This window comes from Ochotona princeps, chromosome 25 (genome assembly GCF_030435755.1).
Source record: "Ochotona princeps isolate mOchPri1 chromosome 25, mOchPri1.hap1, whole genome shotgun sequence".
NCBI lineage: Eukaryota > Metazoa > Chordata > Mammalia > Lagomorpha > Ochotonidae > Ochotona > Ochotona princeps.
Window position 1 is genome coordinate 7,117,668 of NC_080856.1, and position 23,391 is coordinate 7,141,058.

At 38.3% G+C, this 23,391-nt stretch overlaps 1 protein-coding gene across 7 annotated transcripts in view; it reads left to right on the forward strand.

Annotated features, from left to right (window-relative positions):
• Positions 1-23,391, forward strand: part of CADPS2 (calcium dependent secretion activator 2) — a 400,665-nt gene that overhangs the window by 142,159 nt on the left and 235,115 nt on the right. For all 7 annotated transcript variants that reach the window (XM_058681317.1, XM_058681318.1, XM_058681315.1 and 4 more), the window contains exons 3-5: positions 7,885-8,217; positions 18,019-18,099; positions 21,918-22,154. In XM_058681317.1, coding sequence (XP_058537300.1) covers positions 7,885-8,217; positions 18,019-18,099; positions 21,918-22,154 — 651 coding nt within the window. The remainder of the gene's footprint in view (positions 1-7,884; positions 8,218-18,018; positions 18,100-21,917; positions 22,155-23,391) is intronic.

Genomic DNA, 23,391 nt, shown 5'->3' on the forward strand with positions numbered 1-23,391 from the left:
CAGATGGGTAAGAGACACTGTCTCAAGCCAATTCTAATGCTTCCCAGGGTCTACACTGCAGAAGCCTGGAGTCGGTTCCCAACGCCAGGAATCAGTCTCAGGGTTCTGACTTTTGTGAATTACCACTATTACATATCTGCTGTACGCATTGTGGGAGAAATCTAATACATTTTGGAAAATTTACTGTCATCAAAGGATAGTCAGAGAATGAATAATTTATTCACTGAATTGGGCAGCTTTCAATAAGCATACATTTTAGTTCTGCTTTCAGTTTATTAAAGATCAGAATAGATGAAAATTAGAGGAAAATCACATAAAATGTGAGGTTTGAGTTTGCATAATCAGGTATATAAATACTAAAGGGAGATCCAATTTAGCTTCTATCAAAACGTGGCTGTTAGTGACGGCCAAGGCAAGTCAGTTTGCATTTATGTGGGTCAGCTGGAGGTACATAGAATCTTCTGCATTACTCAGTGCATTGCTTCTCCTACTGCAATAATTACTGTCTTTTTCCTTGTTAGATTTTATTCGTGTGTCAGATTCATTGATTCTTTCCACATTTCAACAATTATTGATTGCACTGAAATACTATAGTAGCCCATACAAAATTCCTACTCTCTATAATTTTCTACTGGGAAGAAAATGTGTATGTAATATAGTAAGAAAGTGCTATGGAGAAAAATAAGGCAGAAATAAGAATAGGAAACTGTGGATGATGGTTGAAGTTTTAAGTTGAGGAGACATTACTAAGAAAAGCAGTTGAATAAGGCCCAAAAGGAGTGAATGAAGCCTCTAAGCTCATGCCAAAAAGGGGCCATTTATTAGATGGTATTACTCTCTGACATGTGTCTGAGAAGTGTTAAACTGACTAGGTAGATGACCGTGCTGGCTGTCTTCATACACTTGAGTCATGGCATTGGGAATAATTTGGATTTCTTTTGTTTGTACAGGAGCTACAACTAGGTGAACCGATGGCAGCTATAGGGAGTGCTGCCACCTGGACAGAAAGAATATTTCCAAGGATTGATGTTGACAGCAGGTTGTTTCCAGAGAGCTGACATTTTTGTTCCTTAAAGCAGTATGATGAATTGGATGCTCTCTCAATGGCAGTGATCCTGAAAAAGACTCAAGTTTGGGGATGTGATTGGGTTTATAATTTGGAGCTCCCTCATATTTGAGAGTCAGATGCTGGGATTCAAAACAAAAACCCAATAACAAAACAAAAACCCAATAACATTGTTATTCCAGGCATAGTTGCCATCTGGTGGAAGAATAAATAACTACAAGGTATAAACTACAGGATCCATTCCACAAGTATTTGTTGAGAGCTGCTGTCTGCCAGGGAAAATTTGTGAAGTTTTAGGCTTGTTTTCTGCAACTGAATGTTTGCTTTTCATATTGATGTAATTTCCAGAAATCATCTTGTTTGTTTCATTTTCATTTTGTGCCAGCATTGCTCTGCTTTAAGTCATTGGATTATCAAGAGCCAATAACGTGCTGTCCTCAAGATCCGTGTCTCATAAAGCATTGGAGGGACTAGTCGTTGATTCTCTGGTGTCCTGTGGTTTTGAGGAAAATGCAGTAGTTTTGTTCTTAGAACTTTCATGTCAGCATTGGTACACCACTCACATTAAACATTTCTTGATACATAACATCTGTAGCAAAGTACCAGTAATGGATCATTTCCCATCTGTTGTGGAATATTTTATAAACTACAAAATCCTATGCTTGACTAACTCTGAAATGTAGAGAAATTGCGTAAATATGTGTGAATAAATGAGTAAATTGTGGATAGGATCTAGGGAGTGGGTACAGGTATGCTCACTATGAAGTGTTCTAGGCTTTTCTATGTGATTGAACATTTTTATAACACATTGTTGATGAAAATATGCCTTTGACTACCAAGGCAATGTCACATTCTTTCATAAGTTTCTAAGAATGTACTCTTTGTTCTTGTTGATAACCAAGTAACAGTTTCAATTTTGGCATTCGTCTGCAGATTACATTTTATGTGCACTGATTTTTAAACACGTATTTCATTATATTATTCTCAGGATTATTTCTAAATGTGTTGAGGAGAGTTATATGAGCCTTGTTCCTTCAATGAAGACACCAACTCAAATATTGAATTCTCAGATCGTTTTATGCATGCCTGCTTGTAGCTTTCATTACTTTGTTAACCGGCTGATGAGAGATGAGTGGCACAGAATCCAAAGAGTTCTGTAACAAGAGTCCTGCAGCTGAAGTTGAAATGTGCACACACTCAGATACAACATTTAAATGCAGATTTTCTGCATTTAAGAAACAAATCACTTTCATTTATGTATTAAGTAATAGTTAGAAAATTTTTTGTATTAAATTTGATTTCACTGTTTTTCTGGTTGTATAGTTTTAAAAGTTACATAAAGGGAACCTATTTCATGTATTTCACAGTTTTATGAAAATAATGGTACTTGCCATCCCTTCTCACTCCAGACCTGCCGCCGCCTCCTCTGTTATTTTTCTTCTGATTTTTGTGGTAATGTACTTTGAGTTAACAAACACAAGCTTAATCTTCTACAAAACAGAGAATTCTGTACATAATTTGTATGAAGATCACTAGTTCTTAGGAGTATAGATAAGCATTATAAAAATAAATCTCAACATGTCCATTTCACTGATATATTTTATATTATTGCACTATATAAATCAGAAAAAAATATATTTTTCTTTTGGGGACTAGTTTCCAGTTGTATCTATACTGTTGTGAAAGACAGGATTTTATTATTTTTTACTGAAGAATAGTACTTTATAGTATTTGATACCACATTTTCGTTATCTAGTCTTCCCACTGAGGGGCATTTGGGTTGATTGCATTGATTTGGTTATTACATATTGAGCTGCAGATATGAAGCTACAGCTAACATTTTCATCTTCTGATTTCATTTCCTTTCAAGAGGGGGATGGCTAGGTCATGTGGTATAATGTAGATATGAGAAATCTCTATAGTTGTGCTAGTTTACATTTCCACCAGTAGTGTACCCTTTTCTCTGAATATTGGTTCTTTCTGGATTTTTGAATGATAGCCATTCTCATTGGAATATGATAAACCCTCATTGTAGATTCTTCACATGTAATAAGAAAAGGGATTTGGGAATAGTGTTGTGTTACAAGTTAATCCTCCGCCTGCAGTGCTAACATCTCATAGATGAACTAGTCTAAGCCCTGGCTGCTCCACTTCTGATTCAGCTCCCTGCTCATGTTCCTGAGAAAGCAGCAGAGAATGGCTAAAGCCTTTGCAATCCTCTGACAATACTGTAGACCTCAAAGAAGGCTCAAACTCCTAGCTTTGGACCAATTAAACTTCAGTCATTGCAGCCATTTGAGCAGTCAACGAACAGATGGAAGATCTCTCTGTGTCTCTTCTCTCTTTGTAAAATCTGCCTTTCAAATAAAAATAAACAAAGAAAAGAAATGGGATTGGCTAAATCTGTGGTTCCTAAACTTTTGGAATCCGTAGACTAGATTAAAAATAAAGGTCAGGTGGGGCCCGACGGCGTGGCCTAGTGGCTAAAGTCCTCACCTTGAACGCCCCGGGATCCCATAAGGGCGCCGGTTCTAATTCCCGGCAGCTCCACTTCCCATCCAGCTCCCTGCTTGTGGCCTGGGAAAGCAGTCGAGGATGGTCCAGAGCTTTGAGACCCTGCACCCGCGTGGGAGACCTGGAAGAGTTTGCTGGTTCCCGACTTGGGATTGGCACAGCACCAGCCGTTGCGGCTCACTTGGGGAGTGAATCATCGGATGGAAGATCTTCCTTTCTGCCTCTCCTCCTCTCTCTGTATATCCAACTTTGTAATAAAAATAAATTTAAAAAAATAAAGGTCAGGTATAATATTTTTGTTGTTTGCTTTGTCTTAGAAGTATCATCAGCCACAACAAAAACAGCAACACCACCAAAAACCTATCATTTCCCGTTTATATTTTGAATGTGACTTTTTCTACCTGTAGTTTTTACCATTAGAATGGTAATTACATAGCTTTCTCAAAATGTATAGGAATCCCCCTTTATCTACCACTTCACTCTCCTTAGTTTCAGTTATGTGCAGTTGACTACAATATGAAAAGAAGCAGTTCCCATCTTCTGAAAAGCACGTGCTAGTTTGAATAGTTGAATGGAATTCTGTGTCATACTGCTTCCTCCTGTGTAAGAATTGAGTCATCCTGTCATCTGGTGTATCCATGTTGTGTGTACCACCTGCCATCAATCCATTAGGAAGCCTTTTTGGTTGTCAGGTTGTAGAAGTATTACAGCAGTTGTGTTTTTGTGATCCTTATTTTCTGTAATAATGGAACAAGGTTCAAGGGTGGTGATGGCTGACAATTCACTTATGCCTAAGTGCCACTGTAAAGTCCTGTGTTTAAGTCAAAAGGTAAAATTCTTGGCTTGTTAAGGGAAGAAAAATGACCATGTGTTGCTGTAATTTTCTGTGCCACATTTATAAAACTTTGCCATAAATATTTGGGTATAATTTCATAAGATTTGGCACTTACCTTCTGTATAGAAGGGATGAGACTACTTTGTAGCCTTTCTGTTTGACTTTTACATCTTCAGTCTGGGAGAATCTCATGCCACAGCTGTCAGCCAGCCAGCCTTTGGATTTGGTGACTTTCCAAAGTTCATCACTACCACAAGGATGTGGTGATTCCCCTTAAAACTCAACTTACCATCGCTTCTCGGCCTTTTGGCTAAGATCAAGTGTAAAACTCAACTTACCACAGTACAGAACTTTAAAAATGCAGCTTTCACGAAGTCCACAGTCTGATGTATGACACAAGGACAAGGATTCTGAGCCCGTTCTGCGGTCAGAACAGTTTGCCATGCTTTACACAGTGGAAAGAGGGTAGCAGTGAATGTTCTGAGCTCTTGCTTTTAACTTTAGGTTAGTTATTAGCACATGCTTTATGTCATCATGAGGGTTATTTAGTCATTTTCAAGTCTTAGTTATATTGAAAATGCAGTTTTTGTCATGTGACTCTCTGGCTTACATTTTTTTCAAGGCACTCTGTGCTCTTGACATAAAGCCTAAAGGTCTGCAGATTTTCCAATGCTCACCCCTCCTCTCCAGCCTCCTCCACTGCACTCCCTATCCTTTCCCTATAGCTTGGGGAGCCTTCTTGATGCCCCCTGAGCGAGGCTGTGTTATCCCAGCTCCACTCTCCCTTTGTCTCCCTCATTTCCAAAATCTCCTTTCAGCCTTCAGATGTTCACTCACCAACTTGACAAAGCTTCAGTGACCTCCTGGTTCAACGCACATCCTTTATTATAAATGCACACAGCATCAGTTATTTTCAGTAGAGTATAAACTTGTAGACTGATCTCTGGGGAGGCAGCAGACCTATGTCATGTTGCTTACCAATATGTTCCCAGCACTGATCCTGTTGCCCCACACATACTTAGCCTTGGCAGACATTTAATGAACAAACAGATAAGGGTGGCAGAGCGAACATGTGGAAAGTTGAGGTGCTAAGCAAGTGTTTTTCTTTATTGGAACAAGACTTGGATTCTGGAAGTAATAAAGATCTGGACAGGTAGGTTGAGAGAGACATGAATGAAAGGACTGGCATCACATAGAGCCCCCAGAGTATCCATTGCATGGCTTGGGGCATTCAAATTGAAATAATTAAAAAAATTAACATTTACATGTTGGGCAAGTAAAGGTTGCTTGATTTCAAGTGAAGCTAAACTCACCCCTGTTACAGTGTCAAAAAACTGATACCATTTGAAAAACATGTTAAACACTCAGCAGTGTTTCTGCAGGGACAGCTCAAATTATAAGAATAAACAGACAACATTTTATTTGACATTATGAAGGAGAAAAGGCATCTTTTATGCACAGGGGATTTATTAATTGTACTTTTTCAGTCTGCGCCTCTCTGAATACAGACTGGCAGTCTTCCCAGCAATGATGTCAGAGATAGCCACGATGATTTGGCACGCTGATATGTTTTTCTCATCATTATAAAATCCTTTTGATTCACACAGGCAGTATATGTCTGAGATCAGCAGCAGTATGTGAACAATGAGTACTTAAGGTAGTGTGTTTTAAGTATTATTTGGACAGGAGATAGTTTCCTATAATGGTTAGACTATTCTGGGACTTGTCAGCTGAGTGGGAAGAGTGGCAGTTGCTGCTTCACGGGTGGAAGGTCACATGCAAGTTAAAATTTGCAGAAATGCGGAGAGATGCAACATACAGAGTAGGCTATCTTTTCTTATGTAAGGTTCCAGTCAGTGCCATTTTCAAAAGAAGGTCACCAATTATAATTCCATAATGTTGACACAAAGAAGACACCTGGTCACAAGAAATGCATTGAGACTGGGTTGGGAGAGGATGAACAAGGGGTAGCTTGACTCAATTTTACAGTTCTCATGCCAGGATTCAGTTCCTGACCTCCCAGGAACCCTGGAACCTTGGAGCAGTTACTCAACCCCTCGGTGGAAACTGCTTCATCTCAAAAAGCAAATGGTGGATCCAGAAAGCCCAGGGTGATGGTGAGGACAAAAACAGTCGGTGCTGAAATCATCCAGGGAAGCAGAGCATCTATTCATCAGTAGGTTTATTCACATAGTTCCTGTTGAAGCTTCAAAACCAGCATGGGACCCTCCTAGAATTCAAGAGAATTCCAAAAGGCATCTGTGTCCTAGAGCATAATGCAGCCTTTCTAGATGGTAGACCTGGAAATCAGCTCCAGCACCAACCTCTGGGTATCCACTTTCCCTGTCTGTGACTTAATAATTGCTGTGAAAGGAAACTGAATCCAATGTTATGCTCTCTTGTTTCTGCCTGTCTATAGCCCCTTGGTCTGTCTTAGTTTAAACCGTTATTGATGTGTGTGTAAGAGGAGAGTCTGTTTTTCTCTACCCAGACTATGGTATCTCATTTGATGATTGGTCTTCCAGTATCTGTTCTTATCCACTGTTGTCTGTCCTCCATGCTACCACCACTTATTTGTCTAGCAGGGGTTGAAAACCTTTTTCCTTCCAAGGGATATTTGTATATTTATAATATCATGCAAGTATTATACAAAATTGTCAATTTGAAAATAAACATTGGGGTAGCTGTTGTCCCATAACAAGTAGAGCTAACTTCAATGTTGCTATCTTACATGGGTGCCAGGTCATGGCCCATCTGTTTCACTCCCTCCCTAATAGCCTGGGAAAAGCAACAGAAGAAAGCACTGTTGATAGTGAGGTCACAGAGATGAGACTTACCGTACTGTGGACCTCTAATTCTCAAAGAGTAAGGACTTCCACTCGCTGCTGAGGATCTAGCTAGAACTGTTGGGATGGATAAGGAAGTTAGACTCATGTCTTTAACAACCATTTTAACAGTATACCTTTGAGGTTTATAAGCAACATATATTTTTTATCTCAACAGTTCTTGCTTCTGAAAAATTAAAGATCAAGATACCAGTTGGGGATAGATTTGGTACCTGGTACAAGTCTGCTTCTTGAGTCAAGCATAGCTATCTTTTCCCTGTGTCCTCTCATGGAAAAAGGTCAGGGGAGCTTTCTGGGGTTCCCTTGTAAGGGCAACGATCCAGTTCACAAGGACTGTGCACCATTCACTTGCGGAGATGCCCAGGAACTTGAGGGAGGCGTAGGTGGGTTACTTTGTGGTCATCCTATGGTTCTTCATGCATGTATATGGTGCTCCTAATCATTTCAATATTTTAAAGAGATTTGAGACTACCATGGAGTCATACTTATCATGAGCTACAAAACAGTGTTAATTGTTATAAAATACCTGGTGTCAGAGACCCTAGGTGAACTGCTGAAAACAAGTGGTGCTCACAGTGCCCACCCATACCTAACTATTATATGGGTTTTGTTTTGTTTTTCAGGTTTTTCTAAAGAGTGACCGAGTGGCTAGAATGGTTCAGAGTGGGGGATGTTCTGCCAATGACTTCCGAGAGGTGTTTAAGAAAAACATAGAAAAACGTGTGCGGAGTTTGCCAGAAATAGACGGCCTGAGTAAAGAGACAGTGCTGAGCTCCTGGATAGCCAAATATGATGCCATTTACAGGGGTGAGGAGGACTTGTGCAAACAACCCAACAGAATGGCCCTGAGTGCCGTGTCTGAACTGATTCTGAGCAAGGAACAACTCTATGAAATGTTTCAGCAGATTCTGGGCGTTAAAAAACTGGAACACCAGCTCCTTTATAATGCATGCCAGGTAAGTGGTCCATTGGTCACCATCCCCCTGGCTGAATCACAGAATAAACATCAGGTGTTTAAAGCCTAGGAAGATGTATTTTACTTTCCTTAGTCATGTTCCTTGAAACGTTGAATGAAATTGAATTTTAATAAATCAAAAACTGATGTTTGAAGAGAAGGGAAGCATGTCATTACTTTCCATCTGGTCAGTTATTGTTCCTTTGTGCTGTCTTTGAGGGCATCAGGTTTGTGCCTATTGAGTATACAAATGGGGTGGAGTGTATCCTGAATCTAAAAGTAAACATCATTTTTTTACATGAAAAAAGCATGGCAGTTGATAATCATCTACTCCTCAGTGCAAAATAATTTTTCATAAAATTGTGATGCTCATCTTGTGAGTTCCACCGAAACACTTGGAATTTCACTTTTTTCCTTTAACTCAGCCAGATAGAAATGAATTGAGAATGATCATTAAACTCTGTAATAGAGTTTCAAGAGATGAGAGTTCATGATTTGTTTTCTCTTCATTTCTTCTTCCAGTCATGCATATGAAAAATTGTCTATGACATCATGTTTTTGCATCTTTCCTAAGTGATCCTGTGATTTGTCTAATACTGTATACTTTCTATAATTGCATTTTGTTTGCCTGTTTGAGAGGTACACATTATTTAAGTGTGCCTCACTATGTAATTAAAATGAAGATAATCCTACCTTTTTAAAATTGATCCATTCATAACAGTTACACTTCACTAATGTCCATTCATTTAAAAATCTTTTTATAAATATGTTTCTCTTCCATATTTCATGTGTAGCAGTTACTTTGGATTACTAATTTGTGAATCATTTCAGATGAACAAATTAAAAGTTAATTAATCATGTAGCAATATGGAATCTTAATCCTTTTAACATTTTATGCCCTCACAAATTGTTTTAACTGTGTCGTTGTTTAATTGTCATTAAACCAAATGGTAGCTTGATAATAGTTGGGAAAAAGAGTATAAGAGCCCAATCTTCTATTTTAAAATATAAATACAACTGTTATTTTGTATTTGTAATGGAACAAAAACTCACTTGTACAGATAAATATTTATGAACATAATTTAGAAGTAAATTTGAAAAGAGTCATACAGTAGTTACTTATTCAGAATATATTCAAGTAAAAATCCCTGCTAAGTATAGGTGTTAGGGAAGTCAGGCTGAACAGAATAAAGATTTTGTTCTCCAAGTTGTACCAAAGTCAAATACAAGCAAATAGGCCTCTATCTGCATTGCTACAACTTTGCCTGTTGAGACCATACTCATGAATAAGCAAACAAATTTGGTCTTTGAGGAGATTTTTGTCGTAGAGGTAGAAGCTTCAGGGTATTGGATGTTTCTGTCTTTGTCCTGGGTTTTCACTGCCCCACACTACTTAGGGTCTTCTCTGAATGCGTCACTTCCAGCCTACTTTGTGAAGTATCATTCATTCATTCATATTCTCATTCTCTGTCTCTCATTCTCTGTGTGTGTGTGTTTGTTTAGTCTCTTTTATCTTTACTTGAGTAGATGAAGCCAGGAGAGTGAAGTGGGTGGAACTCTTCTTGTCGTGGATGGGCTGAGTTTACAGTGCTCTCCCGGCGTAGTCTTCCCCTGTTGGTCCTGGCTGGGTGTGTTTACAGTGCTTCCTTCTGGCATAGTCTTTCCCTGTTTGTTAGAGAGAAGGATCCAGACAGATTTAACAGGCACTGCTCTTCCCCTCTTGCTGTCATGTCCATGTGTTGATTGTTCTTGACTTCTTAAGAACTCTGTAAGGTTTCTGGAAAGGAAGTTCATTAAAGTGTGGGTGTCTCATATAATTGGGACCACAGAAATTACTCATTGTCCTAAGTTTTTACCAGTTATGGTATGCAGTGACATTTGCTCTAAATGCTATCCATATCTGGATTTACCCGTCTTTCTAGATTTTGGATTTATAGTTTCCCTGAATTATCAGCTCACTGATAATAAAAGTCATTAGTTTGTCCCTCTTGTTACTACAAGAATGGCAATAATGGCTTCTGAGCCCTTTGCACATTGGAATTCAATGTGGAATTTATTCAGATTTGAAAAAAAGGATAATATTCGTGTTCATTTATAATAAAAAGTGGCAAATATACATAAAGGAAGACTTTTAAAATTATAATGATTCTACGTAAATTATGAAAATAGATGAATCTCTGTACCTTTTTCCTGAGTGGCATCTCCATCTCATTTTGTTTTCTCCCAACAGAGGTTAAAGAAAAGTACAGATAAGTACAGAAATCACAAAAATAACCTTCCCTTTTGAGAGTTAGAATAGTCTTGGGAGCAGGGTTGGCCTTTGGGAGCTGACACTGGGTATGTGCCCTGTATGTCAGGCACGACTTTGAGTATCTCGCCTTCCAAACATTTGTTCTCGCTGCTCTGTCCCTGGGTTTTGCCAGCAGTCTCACCTGGAATCGTCTGCAAGCTGCCTTGCTTCAATGTCAGAAGCTCAGTCTCCAGAGCTGTTCTGTCAGGATGCACAGGATGACAGCAGCCGGGTGGTTTCTGGGACTTGAGAAGGAAAGGACGCGAATGAGAAGGGAGCTGAGCCAAAGCTGCCACTTGATGCCTTCAGGAGTATCTTTTGGTCTCGTCACGTTCCAGAGCTGTAGGATTAACATCTGGAAAGGGAAAGCAGGACACTTTATTCTGGGGGGGGTAAAAAAAGCTATTGCTTATATTACTTCTGGTTAGAACCAATAACTTAGTAATTATCAAAATAAACAGAGAAAGTGCTAAAGCAGAACACATTCCATAATTAAGATAGAAAATCAGAACTGAGAGAAAATGTAACCTGCAATCATTGAAGCAACAAATAATATGTGTGTGTATGCACATATACATGTGTGTATATGTATGTATCTAATGGTTTAGCTATTTGGCTATTGACATTACCTGCCATACTGTGGAGTCCTTGGTTTGTATTTTTTAGAAGTGATTAATTCTAGCTATTTAGAGTTAAGTTTCAAACTAATGGAAGGGCATCCATTCCATTAAATGTTTTAAACTGTCTTTTCCTACTTGAAAAATGGATGCATGATATTGATGCGAAGATGCTCAGATGAACAAACATATTCAGTCTGAAGCATCATGAGATGTTTTTGAACATGCTGTGTGATTGATGGGTTCCTGGACTTCCTGTGGATGCTGATGTTTTTTTATAAAGTTGCGTAGTACACGTATGTAACCTTTGCATACTCTAAACTGTAAATCATCTCTGCTTATAATCCTTGGTGTAATGTAAATCCTATGTAAACAGATGTAATGCTCAGTTTTTCACTGGTCAGTGGCAAGGGTAAAGTGTTACGTATGAATTCTCAGATACAAGTTTTTTTTTAATAATCTGCAATTTGTTGAATGAATGAATGCAGAACCTATATGGAGGGCATACCACATACATGAGCTGAGGCTAACAGGAGTAGGATATGAAATACAGTGATAGGTTTGCTACCCTGTGTAGTTTGAGGGTTTAGATGCTGTCAGGGTTGGTACACTAGATCATACCTACTGAAAATGACCTCAGTAGTATTTTCACTAATGTTTATGTGAACAACCCACTTTTCCCTTTTCAGAATATCAGCTTGTCTTTCCAGTCTTGTCACTTAAGTCTAAAATACACTAATGAATCTGAAATTTCATCAATAGATACTCAGAGTGCTATTTAACCTCATCTAAGGCCAGGTTCTCCCCCACTAATGCCATTTTTGAGCCTTTTGAGTCATGATCATCCACCTTCCCTTTTAAATTTCCTTCTGAACCCAATCACCAAGTCCCGCTGCATCCTTCCAAATATTGTGTGCTCTGCTGCTCCTTTCTTACTGCCACAATCACTGCTGTGGCCAAATCCCCCTGCTCCTTTCTCACTGCCACAATCACTGCCGTGGCCGAATCCCCCTGCTCCTTTCTTACTGCCACAATCACTGCCGTGGCCGAAGAATCCCCCTGCTCCTTTCTTACTGCCACAATCACTGCCGTGGCCGAAGAATCCCCCTGCTCCTTTCTTACTGCCACAATCACTGCCATGGCCGAAGAATCCCCCTCCTTTACACATGGAACATGCAATCACAGCCAACCTGTTTTCAGCTTCCAATTCTATATGAACTTGCTGCCAGACTACTGTTATAAAGCATGCTCTAATCTCCTCGTGGCTCCACTTTGGACAAGGAGAAATGGCCCCTCTTTGCAGCTCAGCAGTCTCAGTTATGACATGCAGTCTATACTGCATTTGTTATCCTGATAATCTTTCTCATGTAATTTTGCTCTTTATGGCTCATATTCTGGGGAAGTTGAATTACTATCTTTTCATATTACATGCCCTGAATTTTCTTGAAATCAATTTTACTTAATGGTATTCTCTTCCCTTAATTTGTCTCTCCATTCTTCAAGGCCAAAGAGAAATTCTACCTCCATAGAGCCTTCCTGACCTCTGCCTCCACTTTTTTTTAATTTTGACAAAAAAATCAGAATTTAGAAACCTCTGTCTAACCCATAAGCATATCATCTTCTGTGCTTTAAGAATATTTTCTACAGATGTTTTTAACAGTAGCTAGCAAATGTGGGATGAATATATAATGAATCTTTGTACTAATGATACATTTATACTTCGTGTCCTTACTCATGGAAGTACTCATCTATAGTGTATGGCTGGGAAAATGAAGAGAGTATAAGGTGGCTAGGTTGAACTTTGTAGTCAAGTTGCAGAATTGAAAAATTGATCCTACTCCTTATTAAATGTGGAGAGTTGTATAAACCAACCCAAATGTTTCACTACTGACATGGGACAATCATAAAAGGCTTACTGTGGGGTTATTCTGACATGCAAGTGAGATAATATGACAATTTAGACCAGTTCATGATATTACTAAGTTTTGCTCTAAGTTATCCTCTACTGGTCTTGTTGAAGCTAGTGTTCTACTCTGCTCTGGGAAAGTCAAACTATCTGTGTTTTGATGTAGTAGTAAATTCTCAGCTCCTTCATTGTTTCATTACAATTATCAGTGCAGATGTATCTATCTAATTCAGGTAAGCATAATTAGTAAATTTGAGAACATAAGCCCATTGCTTTTGCCCAGAAGATGAAATGCTAATTCCAAGTTAAATACTAATGAAAATTGTTGGAGGTACAGACGTTTGCAAAGTTGTAACTACCACTTCAGACATGCACATACACAAATGCACACATACTTAGAGAACACACAAACATGCTCACTGGGGTACAGGCAGCCTGTGGCTTTTCTGTTTGAGGTTAATTTCTTACACTCTTGTCTTTGAACATTTTGATCCATTATTATAGTTTAGTTCAGTTTGCACAGATGATCTTATATCTAATTAACTCATTCATCTTTTCCAAGTCTTAAGTATTCAAAGAAAAGTGTGGTTTGGGAAATGAATATTTAAGGCTGTAAGAGCTGTGTTACAAGAATCCATGGAAAAACTGCTATTCATGAGTCAGATTTTTTATGCATAATTTAGAGGGTAGATATAAGGGAACTGTTTAAAAACTTTGTATTTGGTAGGCAGAATGCACCTGATTGTCTCATCTGTAACATTATCCAGGAAATGCGTTACTCTTGAGTTTGGGGACAACTTCATTTCCTCATATTCTTTCTGTTATATGAAATTACAGAAGGAATGTTATTTATCCATAGGGGATAGACAGCTCTCCTTGAGCAAGGAAAAGGCAGAAATGCCTGTGGGTTTTGTTTTTGACAAGGGTTGCCTCCTGGAAGACGGGTCAGCATAGAAGGGATGTTTGGGTCTACGAATCTTTCAAGCACTTTTAGAGTTCTTTGTATTTGCATTACAGTCGAGATGGGCATGTGAAACCCAACACTGAAGATGGATTTGTTTGAGTTCTATTTTCAGTGTAAACTGAGGTAAGAAGGGACATACACTGCAGTTTGTGACACGGGTCATAAATACCTGACAACCCTCACCAGTAAGACAATTACTGAAGATATGGCATGATTACTTTAAGTTTTTTTTAGAAGATTTGGAACATTATGTGGACATTGAAGGTGAATAAGGACAACCCAGGCGGGAGAAACACGAGCAAAATACATGATTTAGAAATGTGACTTGCTTGGTAAATAATAGTTTTAATAAATAATGAAATTATCCAAGAGGTTTGTTAAAAAGCTTGTGAGGGGCTGAGTGCTAGGCTAAGGTGTCTAGGCTTTATTTTCTTATTCATTTACTCTTTGTTCTTTCATTCCTTTCGTCCTAACTTCTCCTTTGCTCTTCGCCCCCCTCTTTTTCTCCTCTAAATTTTAGCCTAGTCAAACATCCTGTGAGTCCCATACTGAAAAAGGAAACCATGTCTGGGAGTGAGTAGTAAAGAAAATCAGTTCAGCTTCACTTTGTCATTGTGAGATGCCTTAAAGGCACTCACAACATAGAATGAAAGCTAAGGAGAGGCAGCAGCGCTGTGTGCCAGGTGATGCCCATGCATGGAAAAAAAGCCTGGGCATGCGAAGGCCCAGAACAACCTTGGGCCACACATGTGGCTTTGTGGGCTGAGAGAATATAGGTTTCAGGGGCCAATAAAGAGCACAAGAAATACAGTCAAGCAGAATTACACTGTGTTTTGACACACAATTTGTGGTTCTAGAGTTGGCGGAGAATTTCCAGACAGGTTGATTTACTCATATTTTCTAAAGACCATGTCAGTATTTTGAGACTACATTGCAGAAGTCACACATACTGGGCACTGTCAAATACATTCAATGATAAATGGTTATAAAACTAGATGAACAGCAGTGTTGAGTAGAATATCCTTTTTGAACTATCATTGGGTTTTTACTAATTATTTCTTATAATGTGTTGTCTGTATATCACAGTTATAGACCAGATAAATACAATGGGCCACCTATGAATTAATCTCAGTGAAAATAGCATATGTATGTAGACTTATATAGCATTGTAAACCCTAGTCTACTTGCATTAATCATGCTTAAGGATCAATTACATTGCAACAATATGGCAATATCATTCCTTCAGAGAGAATATGATGTAACTGGAATTGGGAGTGAGAGTAGAAGTTAGTAGCTTCTTTCATGTTGTTTGCCAGTTTACTATAAAGGATATTACAAAAAGTATGGATGAAGAGATAGGGCGAGAAATGAAGGAAGGGATACAGAGCTTGCACGTCCACTTTGAATACAACACTCTGTAAACCCTCCTATGTTCACCTCTTCAGAAGCTCCAAGGTAATTTATTTTCCCAATAGGAAAAAAAAGATTCACTCAATTATAATCAGAATATACAAAACATCATTATGGAGAAATACGATTATTGATTCTTCTATTTAGTGATCAACAAAATTAACATAAAAACATCTATTGCAATATTAGAAAATGGATTCATCAGAGAGAGCTCCCTTGCTATGCAGTAAAAAGAATTGTTTAAAGGTCACAGTTGGGGCCTGGCGGCATGGCCTAGTGGCTAAAGTCCTCGCCTTGAATGCGCCAGGATCCCATTTGGGCGCCGGTTCTAATTCCCGGCAGCTCCACTTCCCATCCAGCTCCCTGCTTGTGGCCTGGGAAAGCAGTCGAGGATGGTCCAGAGCTTTGGGATCCTGCACCCATGTGGGAGACCTGGAAGAGTTTCCTGGTTTCCAGCTTCGGATCAGATCGGCACAGCACCAGCTGTTGCGGCTCACTTGGGGAGTGAATCATCAGACGGAAGATCTTCCTCTCTGTCTCTCCTCCTCTCTGTATATCTGACTTTGTAATAAAATGAATAAATCTTAAAAAGATATATAAGTTATAGAATGTCGTTTATGGGGTTAGCACTGCAGCCTGGCTGATTGAATTAGAGTGTGGTGCAGTCATGTGTTACCTTAATTGTTCCACTTCCCATCCAGCTTTCTGCTAAGGTATCTGGGAAAGCAGTGAACTCTGCCCTCCACTCATGTGGGAGGCACAGATGTGGCTCCTGGCTTTGACTCAAAACCCAGCCCTGGGATGGTCGGTCTGTCTCTGTCTCCTTCTCTTCTCTCTGACTTTCAAATAAGTATTTTTGAAGTAGCTTATTTTATTGCCTTGTTTAAGGTTTCCTATCACACACACAGACTTCCATGACTTACCAGAACTTGTGCAGGTGAAAGTTTGCTGAATCCTGACCTTCCCTTTTTCCAGGGCTGCTTACATGGAACTCAAGAAAAGCTGAGCAAGGACAGCCTAGGATTTAACATCTGCAGGTCAAGACAACAATATTGTTGATGTTTCCGTATTGGCGGATCCATCCCAATTCCAACAACTAAGAACAATATTTTCGCTGAGGAGTTTCCATGAGTTTTCTTATATTGTTTTACTTACAGTTTTAAGACAGAATGTGAAGTGGAACCTGCAGCTCATGTAGCTACTGATGATCCTATAGCAGAGCTTGCTGTGCAGTAGATGTACGATAAATATAAATAGAATTGATACAGTGGTGAATGCGCTCTCAAGGAGACACTGAGAGCCTTTTCTTGGTGTTCCTCTAAGAAAACCTAGGTCCCTGTGAATGCAAGGCTGGTGAAGACTATTTTGTTTTGGGTATTTTGTGTGTGTGTGTGTTGTTCTGTTGTTTATGTTCCAAAAGCCACATAGCCTCTCATGGAGTGAAAGAATAAAGGCTTCCTTCCATGTAGAAGAATCTTGAGCAAGCAGTGAATCTCAAGCAGTTCTCCCAGGAAGGGAAAAAAAAAAAACTGAACAGATTCACAGATTTCTAAAGGTTAAAGTTAAGAACTCCTTGGTTTAGAGAATTTTAAATGTATAAACAATAACCTTTGAAATGTGCAAGAGAAAAATAGAAATACATTTTCTATTATAAATATTTGCTAAGCTCGCAAAATATTTTGATAATTAAAGTGATAAAATGTCCTGTGTAATACGAGCTAGCTAGAGGCCTTGTAGGGATTAAGGCTGCCTTTAAAAATTTAGTATTGTTAAGGCTGAATGTCCCAAGTAGTATGCACGAGAAAGGGCAGCTGTGGGGGAAGTATTCACTATCCTATGAAATACTGAAATCAGGAATTGAAATAAAATGAAAATAAAACATAACGTTTTCCTGATAGATTTGCCTCACTCCTGCTAAACACCCCAAAACCATGTATCTCTATCTTGTTTGTCAAATCCAACACAAAGACCCATTGTCAGCAACATTTTCGTCTAGTGGCCCATTAGAAATTCTTTTTCTCTTTCCTGTGGTGTTGTTCTTCCATTGTTTTTCTTAGAGAACTTGAATAACTGGAATAGTTCTGAAGTTTACAGTAAAGGAAGGGTCAGTTTCACCACTATATAGTTTTTTTTAAGTTTTTTTTTTTCTTTTTTTTTTTTTTTTTGGTGGGGTAGGGAAGGCAGATTTACAGAAAGGAGAGACAAAGATCTTCCATCCATTAGATCACTCCCCAAGTGGCTGCAGTGGCAAACCTGTTTCAATGATGTTATATTGAACAGGTAACATGTCCTTTTCAGCAAAGGAGCAAATGAACTTTGAATGCTTCATTACAAGTTCTCCTGAACATTTAATATTATGTTAGTTTTTCAATTTTTTTTTTATTTGAAAGGCAGATACAGAAACACTTAAGCTGTTGAACTCGAGATTTACTCACATTTACTTTGGAAAAAAATCACAATGAAAAAGTATCCAGGAAAATTAATTGAATACTTATGCAATTGTATAATTTTCAGCCTCTTAATAGGTAACAGAGAATTCAACTTTTTTGTGGAATTTAATCTTTATGTTACCATCATTAAGTGATCATATATGTGCAATTTGTTTTGTTTTTAAGCTGGATAACGCAGATGAGCAAGCGGCCCAGATCAGAAGGGAGCTTGATGGCCGGCTGCAGTTGGCAGAGAAGATGGCAAAGGTAAATTCTTGCCTGAGATGTACTGCGCCACATTTCTTCACTTAGATCCTGGAGAGCTGGACAGGCCAGCAGAAGAGAAAATCATTCAGAGTTTTCATGTTATTTTGAAGCAATATTTCTGCTTCATTAGAAAACTTCAATCTGTGTTCTTAAGGCTTCCTACTGATTGAATGAGGCCCATCCACACATTGAATTACAATCTGTTGTACTTAGAGTCTACTGACTGTAAATCACATCTAAAAAGTATCATTATAGAAACATTTAGAATGATTTTAAAGCACAGTTGGGTGCCATGGTCTAGCCAATTTGACATGTAAAATTGCCATGCTCTGTTAGATACTTATGTGCTCAAAGATCGCATCCTTGTTACAACTTTTCCTGCCCCACTTATTTACAGGTGAACCTCACTGCCTACTCCATCCTCTTCCTAAATTACGCTGAGTGGCTATTAACAACCTTTACCATAGGAAGTGCCCATGTTATTGATTGTGAACAAAGGCTGCCTGACAGCAGGGGTGCTTATGGTTCCATCTCAAGGACCAGGAACAGACTGTGCAGCACTCAGCTTGTATGCTTTGCAGGATGGACCTTTCACCTGCTAATGGGTCATCAGAAAGCCAAGGCTATGCAGATTTCCTAAATTATTTGTATGATTCTTCCCCCCAACTCCACCCCACTCCCAAACAAGGGCATGTTTATCACAAAAGGAAGAGGTTACCAATTTGGTGAAAACAACTGAATTTAATTTGTAGCAAAAGTATAACAACTGTAATAGTTGAGCTGTGATTGAGAACAGTTTACGGTCCAAGGCAGTTCACTAGATGCTTTAATCCTGGGCCTAGAACCTAAATTTAACACAGGGTGAGTGACCTTTATGTGAAATGCTGGGATAATAAGTGTTTTGAATTTTGGATTTTTTTAATGTACATAATCAGATGGCTTGGAATTAGGACCTAAATACAAACATTAAATTCATTGATGTTGCATATAAAACCTTGTAACCGTGAGATGTTGAATGTGACCTATCACACAAAATTCGGCATGGGATTTTCATTTGTGGAGTTGCATCATCATGTAAAAAAATGGGAGTTGAAGAACTTTATGTTTAAGATGTTTGAATTAGGGATGCTCAATATGTATTGGCAAGGAAATAAAGCAGAGCTCTGCTTGAAGAAGCTATTCATGTGCATTTGGATCTGATTCAGTAGGTGGGTAAAAGCACTTCAGAAAAACAGGAAGAAAAAGAGTGGAAGGAAGAGGGAGCATGGCCAGTATTGTCATGTTCTTAAAACTAGGTATAAAATACATGAGATCTGTTGTCTTTATAGAAATGGATTTAGTTATAAAAAGATGTGACAATGTTTCATCACTGGAAATTCTTTATGAAACAAATGGTATGTGTGTATTTGTGTGTGTGGATGATATGTTAGACCTTTAGTGAATTACGCTCTGCAGATGTTAAAACTAGAGCATTTAATCTGTAGCTTATGGCAGCACCTCCCAGCTAAACAACTAGAAAATAACCCTGTGTCTGGTTCAGTTCTGATCAAAGAGATCAAATTTAATATGTATACTCATTTGAGGTGCAATTATTGTTGATATTTCCAAGTGAGAACAGCACAAGCAGGCTGGAGGAAGCTGTTGAAATATTATCAATAAGTTTCAAAGCTTTAAAAGAGTTTTGAGTTTCTCCAGAGAAAAATAAATTCTAGTCTGGCTGAGTCCCTGCAAAGTTTGAATACACTGATGAAAAAAAAAAGTCAGTTTTGGAGAGGCCTGCCAGTCTGCCATTTGACAGATGATGGTGAATGAAATGTTTTTAGCCAAAATTAAATACAAATAGACTTTTTTCCATGCTTTTAAAGTTAGATTTTCTGTGAAGTAACACTATGGAAATTTGAAAGAAAATGTGTATGCCTTAGAACTTCCAAATGGGTGAAGCATTTACCTTTTATTTGCCTTTTGCTTTACTAAAATATTATTTTAATGCATCAAAATTATGACCTTCACACAAAATAAATGGACACACAATAAATGCTTTATTCAAAGCATAATTCATGACCTAGCCAGTTAGAACTTAAAATCAGTTTGGAGACCTTATTACGATTAGTTTTATGGATTAAAGGCAAATATGGTTAATTTCTGACACAGATTAATAGTATAGCTTTTAAACTATCTTACCAGAAGAAATGTTCAAGGTAACAAACTTCACTCAGTGATAAATAATATATTGAACGTAAGTACACTGGTCCTGAACCTTGTCTGGTGGGCTTTGTCTCAAGTGACGTTGAAAAGGCCTGCTTCCTCACGTTTGGTCTTGTATCCGACATTTGGATGCTTCATCTCCCAGCTGGTAAAGGAAACCTCCAAATATAAAGACGTTTTTGTGCTTCTTTTGTCTTTCATCCTCTTCTGCCTTTGTTGCAAAACCATTCGTGGTGTTGCAAACTGTTTTATAATGCTGGAATTTTTAAGGAGTGTTAACAAGGATACCTAAAAATCTAATTTGAGAAAGTTAATTATTAATATAGATATTTAAGCTTGTGAAAATAATATACTGCTTTCCTATTGGTCCTGTGGGCATGGTTTTTAAAAGGCGTATGTGGAGGTTGTGTTTGGAGGGTAGAAAAACGAACAGGGAGCCTGAGCCTCGGGGCGGGGATGTGAGCTGAAGACAGATGTTTCTTCCCGTTTCATGAACGATCTGGGGCAGGGAGTCCAAGACGGGGTGCCAATTGACAAGAGCACCCTGGGACCCACTCAGCTGTGCTAGAGACACAGATTTCTAAGATTAGATTTCAAATGCTCCAGGGAGGCAGCAGTGAAGGCAGTGATTTTCTGGGACATTAGGCAGCCATTTGAAGAGTTGGCTGCTTGAGGCCGACACCAGGTGTGTTGCGGTAAAGCGTGTCCTCTCAGCCTTTACGTGGCAAGGGCTGACTGCCAGGAGGGCAGAGGCTGAGGAGTCCAGAGGTTAGGGCAAAACTTGCTCTCAATTTACTGTTTGGGGTTATAAATTGGTAGAGTCTGCTCTGAAGAAATTTGACACTGCTTGTCAAAATACCAATATTTGTAACATCGTTTTACTTGAGGAACAGGAACAAAAGTCTGCAAGGTAAAAGGATCATAGGCAAAGCTCATGAACGGCAGCAGGTGGATGTCATATTCTACACTGATAACGTTGTTATGCTTAACAGTTTTAAATCAGTCTTTTGCTTAAATGTGAATCTTTCTGAACCCGTAGTGAAAAAAAAAATCAGTTATGCCCATAAGGGATCTTGGTAAATTGGTGTGGTGTGAAATCAACTGATTTTTAAAACCTGGCCATATTACAATTCAAAAATAGGAGATTTGCATTTGAATACATATGTATGAAAAGTATGCCCTTCCACGATGCACGTCTGTGGCAAGAGAGTTGCTGAAATGTTTGTTTACTAACTGTCGAAGCAGTCCATTTTTACATTTTCTAATAGACTGGTTGCCCCAACTATTTAATAGTAGATTTAGATTTTGCTTGTGTGTTAAAATATTTTGTACATGTTGCAGGTTTGTTTCTCTTAAAGGAAACCTTAACAAAAATGAATTTAATGTGAAAATGTATAAATGTTATTGATATTATACTAAAATGATCCATTAGGAATCATATAGATACATTCAAAATTGCCAAAGTCAGACTTCTAAAACCTAGAAACTGTAATAGCAAAGATACATTGAATGTCATCATTTCTAATAGTGCAGTACGTGCATCATAAAATCTTTTGATGTTGAAATTGAAATACAACTAGAGTAACATTGTTATTCTAAACATTACTTTCAAGGAAAGAAAATTCCCCAAATTTATATCAAAAGAAATGGAGGCTATGTACATAGAAGAGTTACGGTCTTCCGTGAATTTGCTGATGGCCAATTTGGAGAGTCTTCCGGTTTCAAAAGGTGGTCCTGAATTTAAATTACAAAAACTGAAACGTTCGCAGAATTCAGCATTTTTGGACATAGGAGACGAGAATGAGATCCAGCTATCGAAGTCCGACGTGGTACTGTCCTTTACCTTAGAGGTGAGTGGTGTGATCTGGTTTGCTTCTGACAGCATCAGTGAAGGCTGTGTAACAAGTTCGGTTGACCTTTGTGGCAATGTTTGGAATTTACAGTAGAATCCTTGTATACATATATGTTACTAAATTGCTCTTCATCTGCTTAGCAATAAGATTGTATATAGGAATAAATGCAAATTGCCCTTTCAGGCAACGAACAGTAGCAGATGAACACATTTGAAGATGTGGATTTTCTTCATGCCAGTTAGGCCTAGTATGGTAGGCATCAAGGCACATGAGTATCAAAACAGGCTTGAAGCCTATAATGACATCTTCTATAATTTGGAAATCCTTTCATGCTTCTCATTAGGCATGTTTCTAATCTATTTTACCTATGGGGTTACCTTTCCATAATCAAATAAACCAATTTTAATGTATAAAATCAGATACTGTAGAGGATGAACACTGGAGAATTCTTTCTTTCCATGACTTTCAGTTTCCTTGGAGGCACAGTAAATATTACAAACACAAGAACAAATGTCACGCTGTTAAAATTGTGCTGCCCCATACTTCAGCCTAATCCCTTTTATACAAACCTTAGAAATCAAATGTTCTGGTCCTTTGAATACAGTGACTTACTGATATTTTCATGATTACATTTCTTCCTCATTGATCTATGTATCTGAGCTAATCCAGATGTAAGAAACTGATTTATACATCACAACACATACACACACTCAACCACTCCAGCATCCTTAGTTTCTAGATACTTACATGAAGTGTACAACGTAAAAGATTATATCATCATTATTAGGAGTCCCATATTACCATTAGGTTTAAATGTCGGTTTCCCCAACCGACATAATTCTGTTCTGTAATTATACACTAGCATAATCAAGCTAAAATTTGCACGTAAATTTGGTCCTTCCTTGTATTGTTGCATTCCCAGTACTATTTTTGCATTTACTGATTGACAAATTCACATAGTCTTAGAAAGTAGAATTTAGTTTCCTTGTTGGTGCTTGACTTAGTTGGTATAAGGCAGGAAAAGCAAACGTGTACTTGTTTTTTTCCCTTGATTTACTTATCTGTGAAAGAAACTCATGCCTGGGAATAAAACAATTGCATTTTCCTCTCTAAACTACTGGGCTGAAGGCTTAACTGCAGGTAATGGATTAAATTAAGTTTAGGCTAGAAATATGCAGCTCTCTCCTGATTTCAGACTCATTTCTGGACTTTCCTAATGATCTTGCCTGATTAC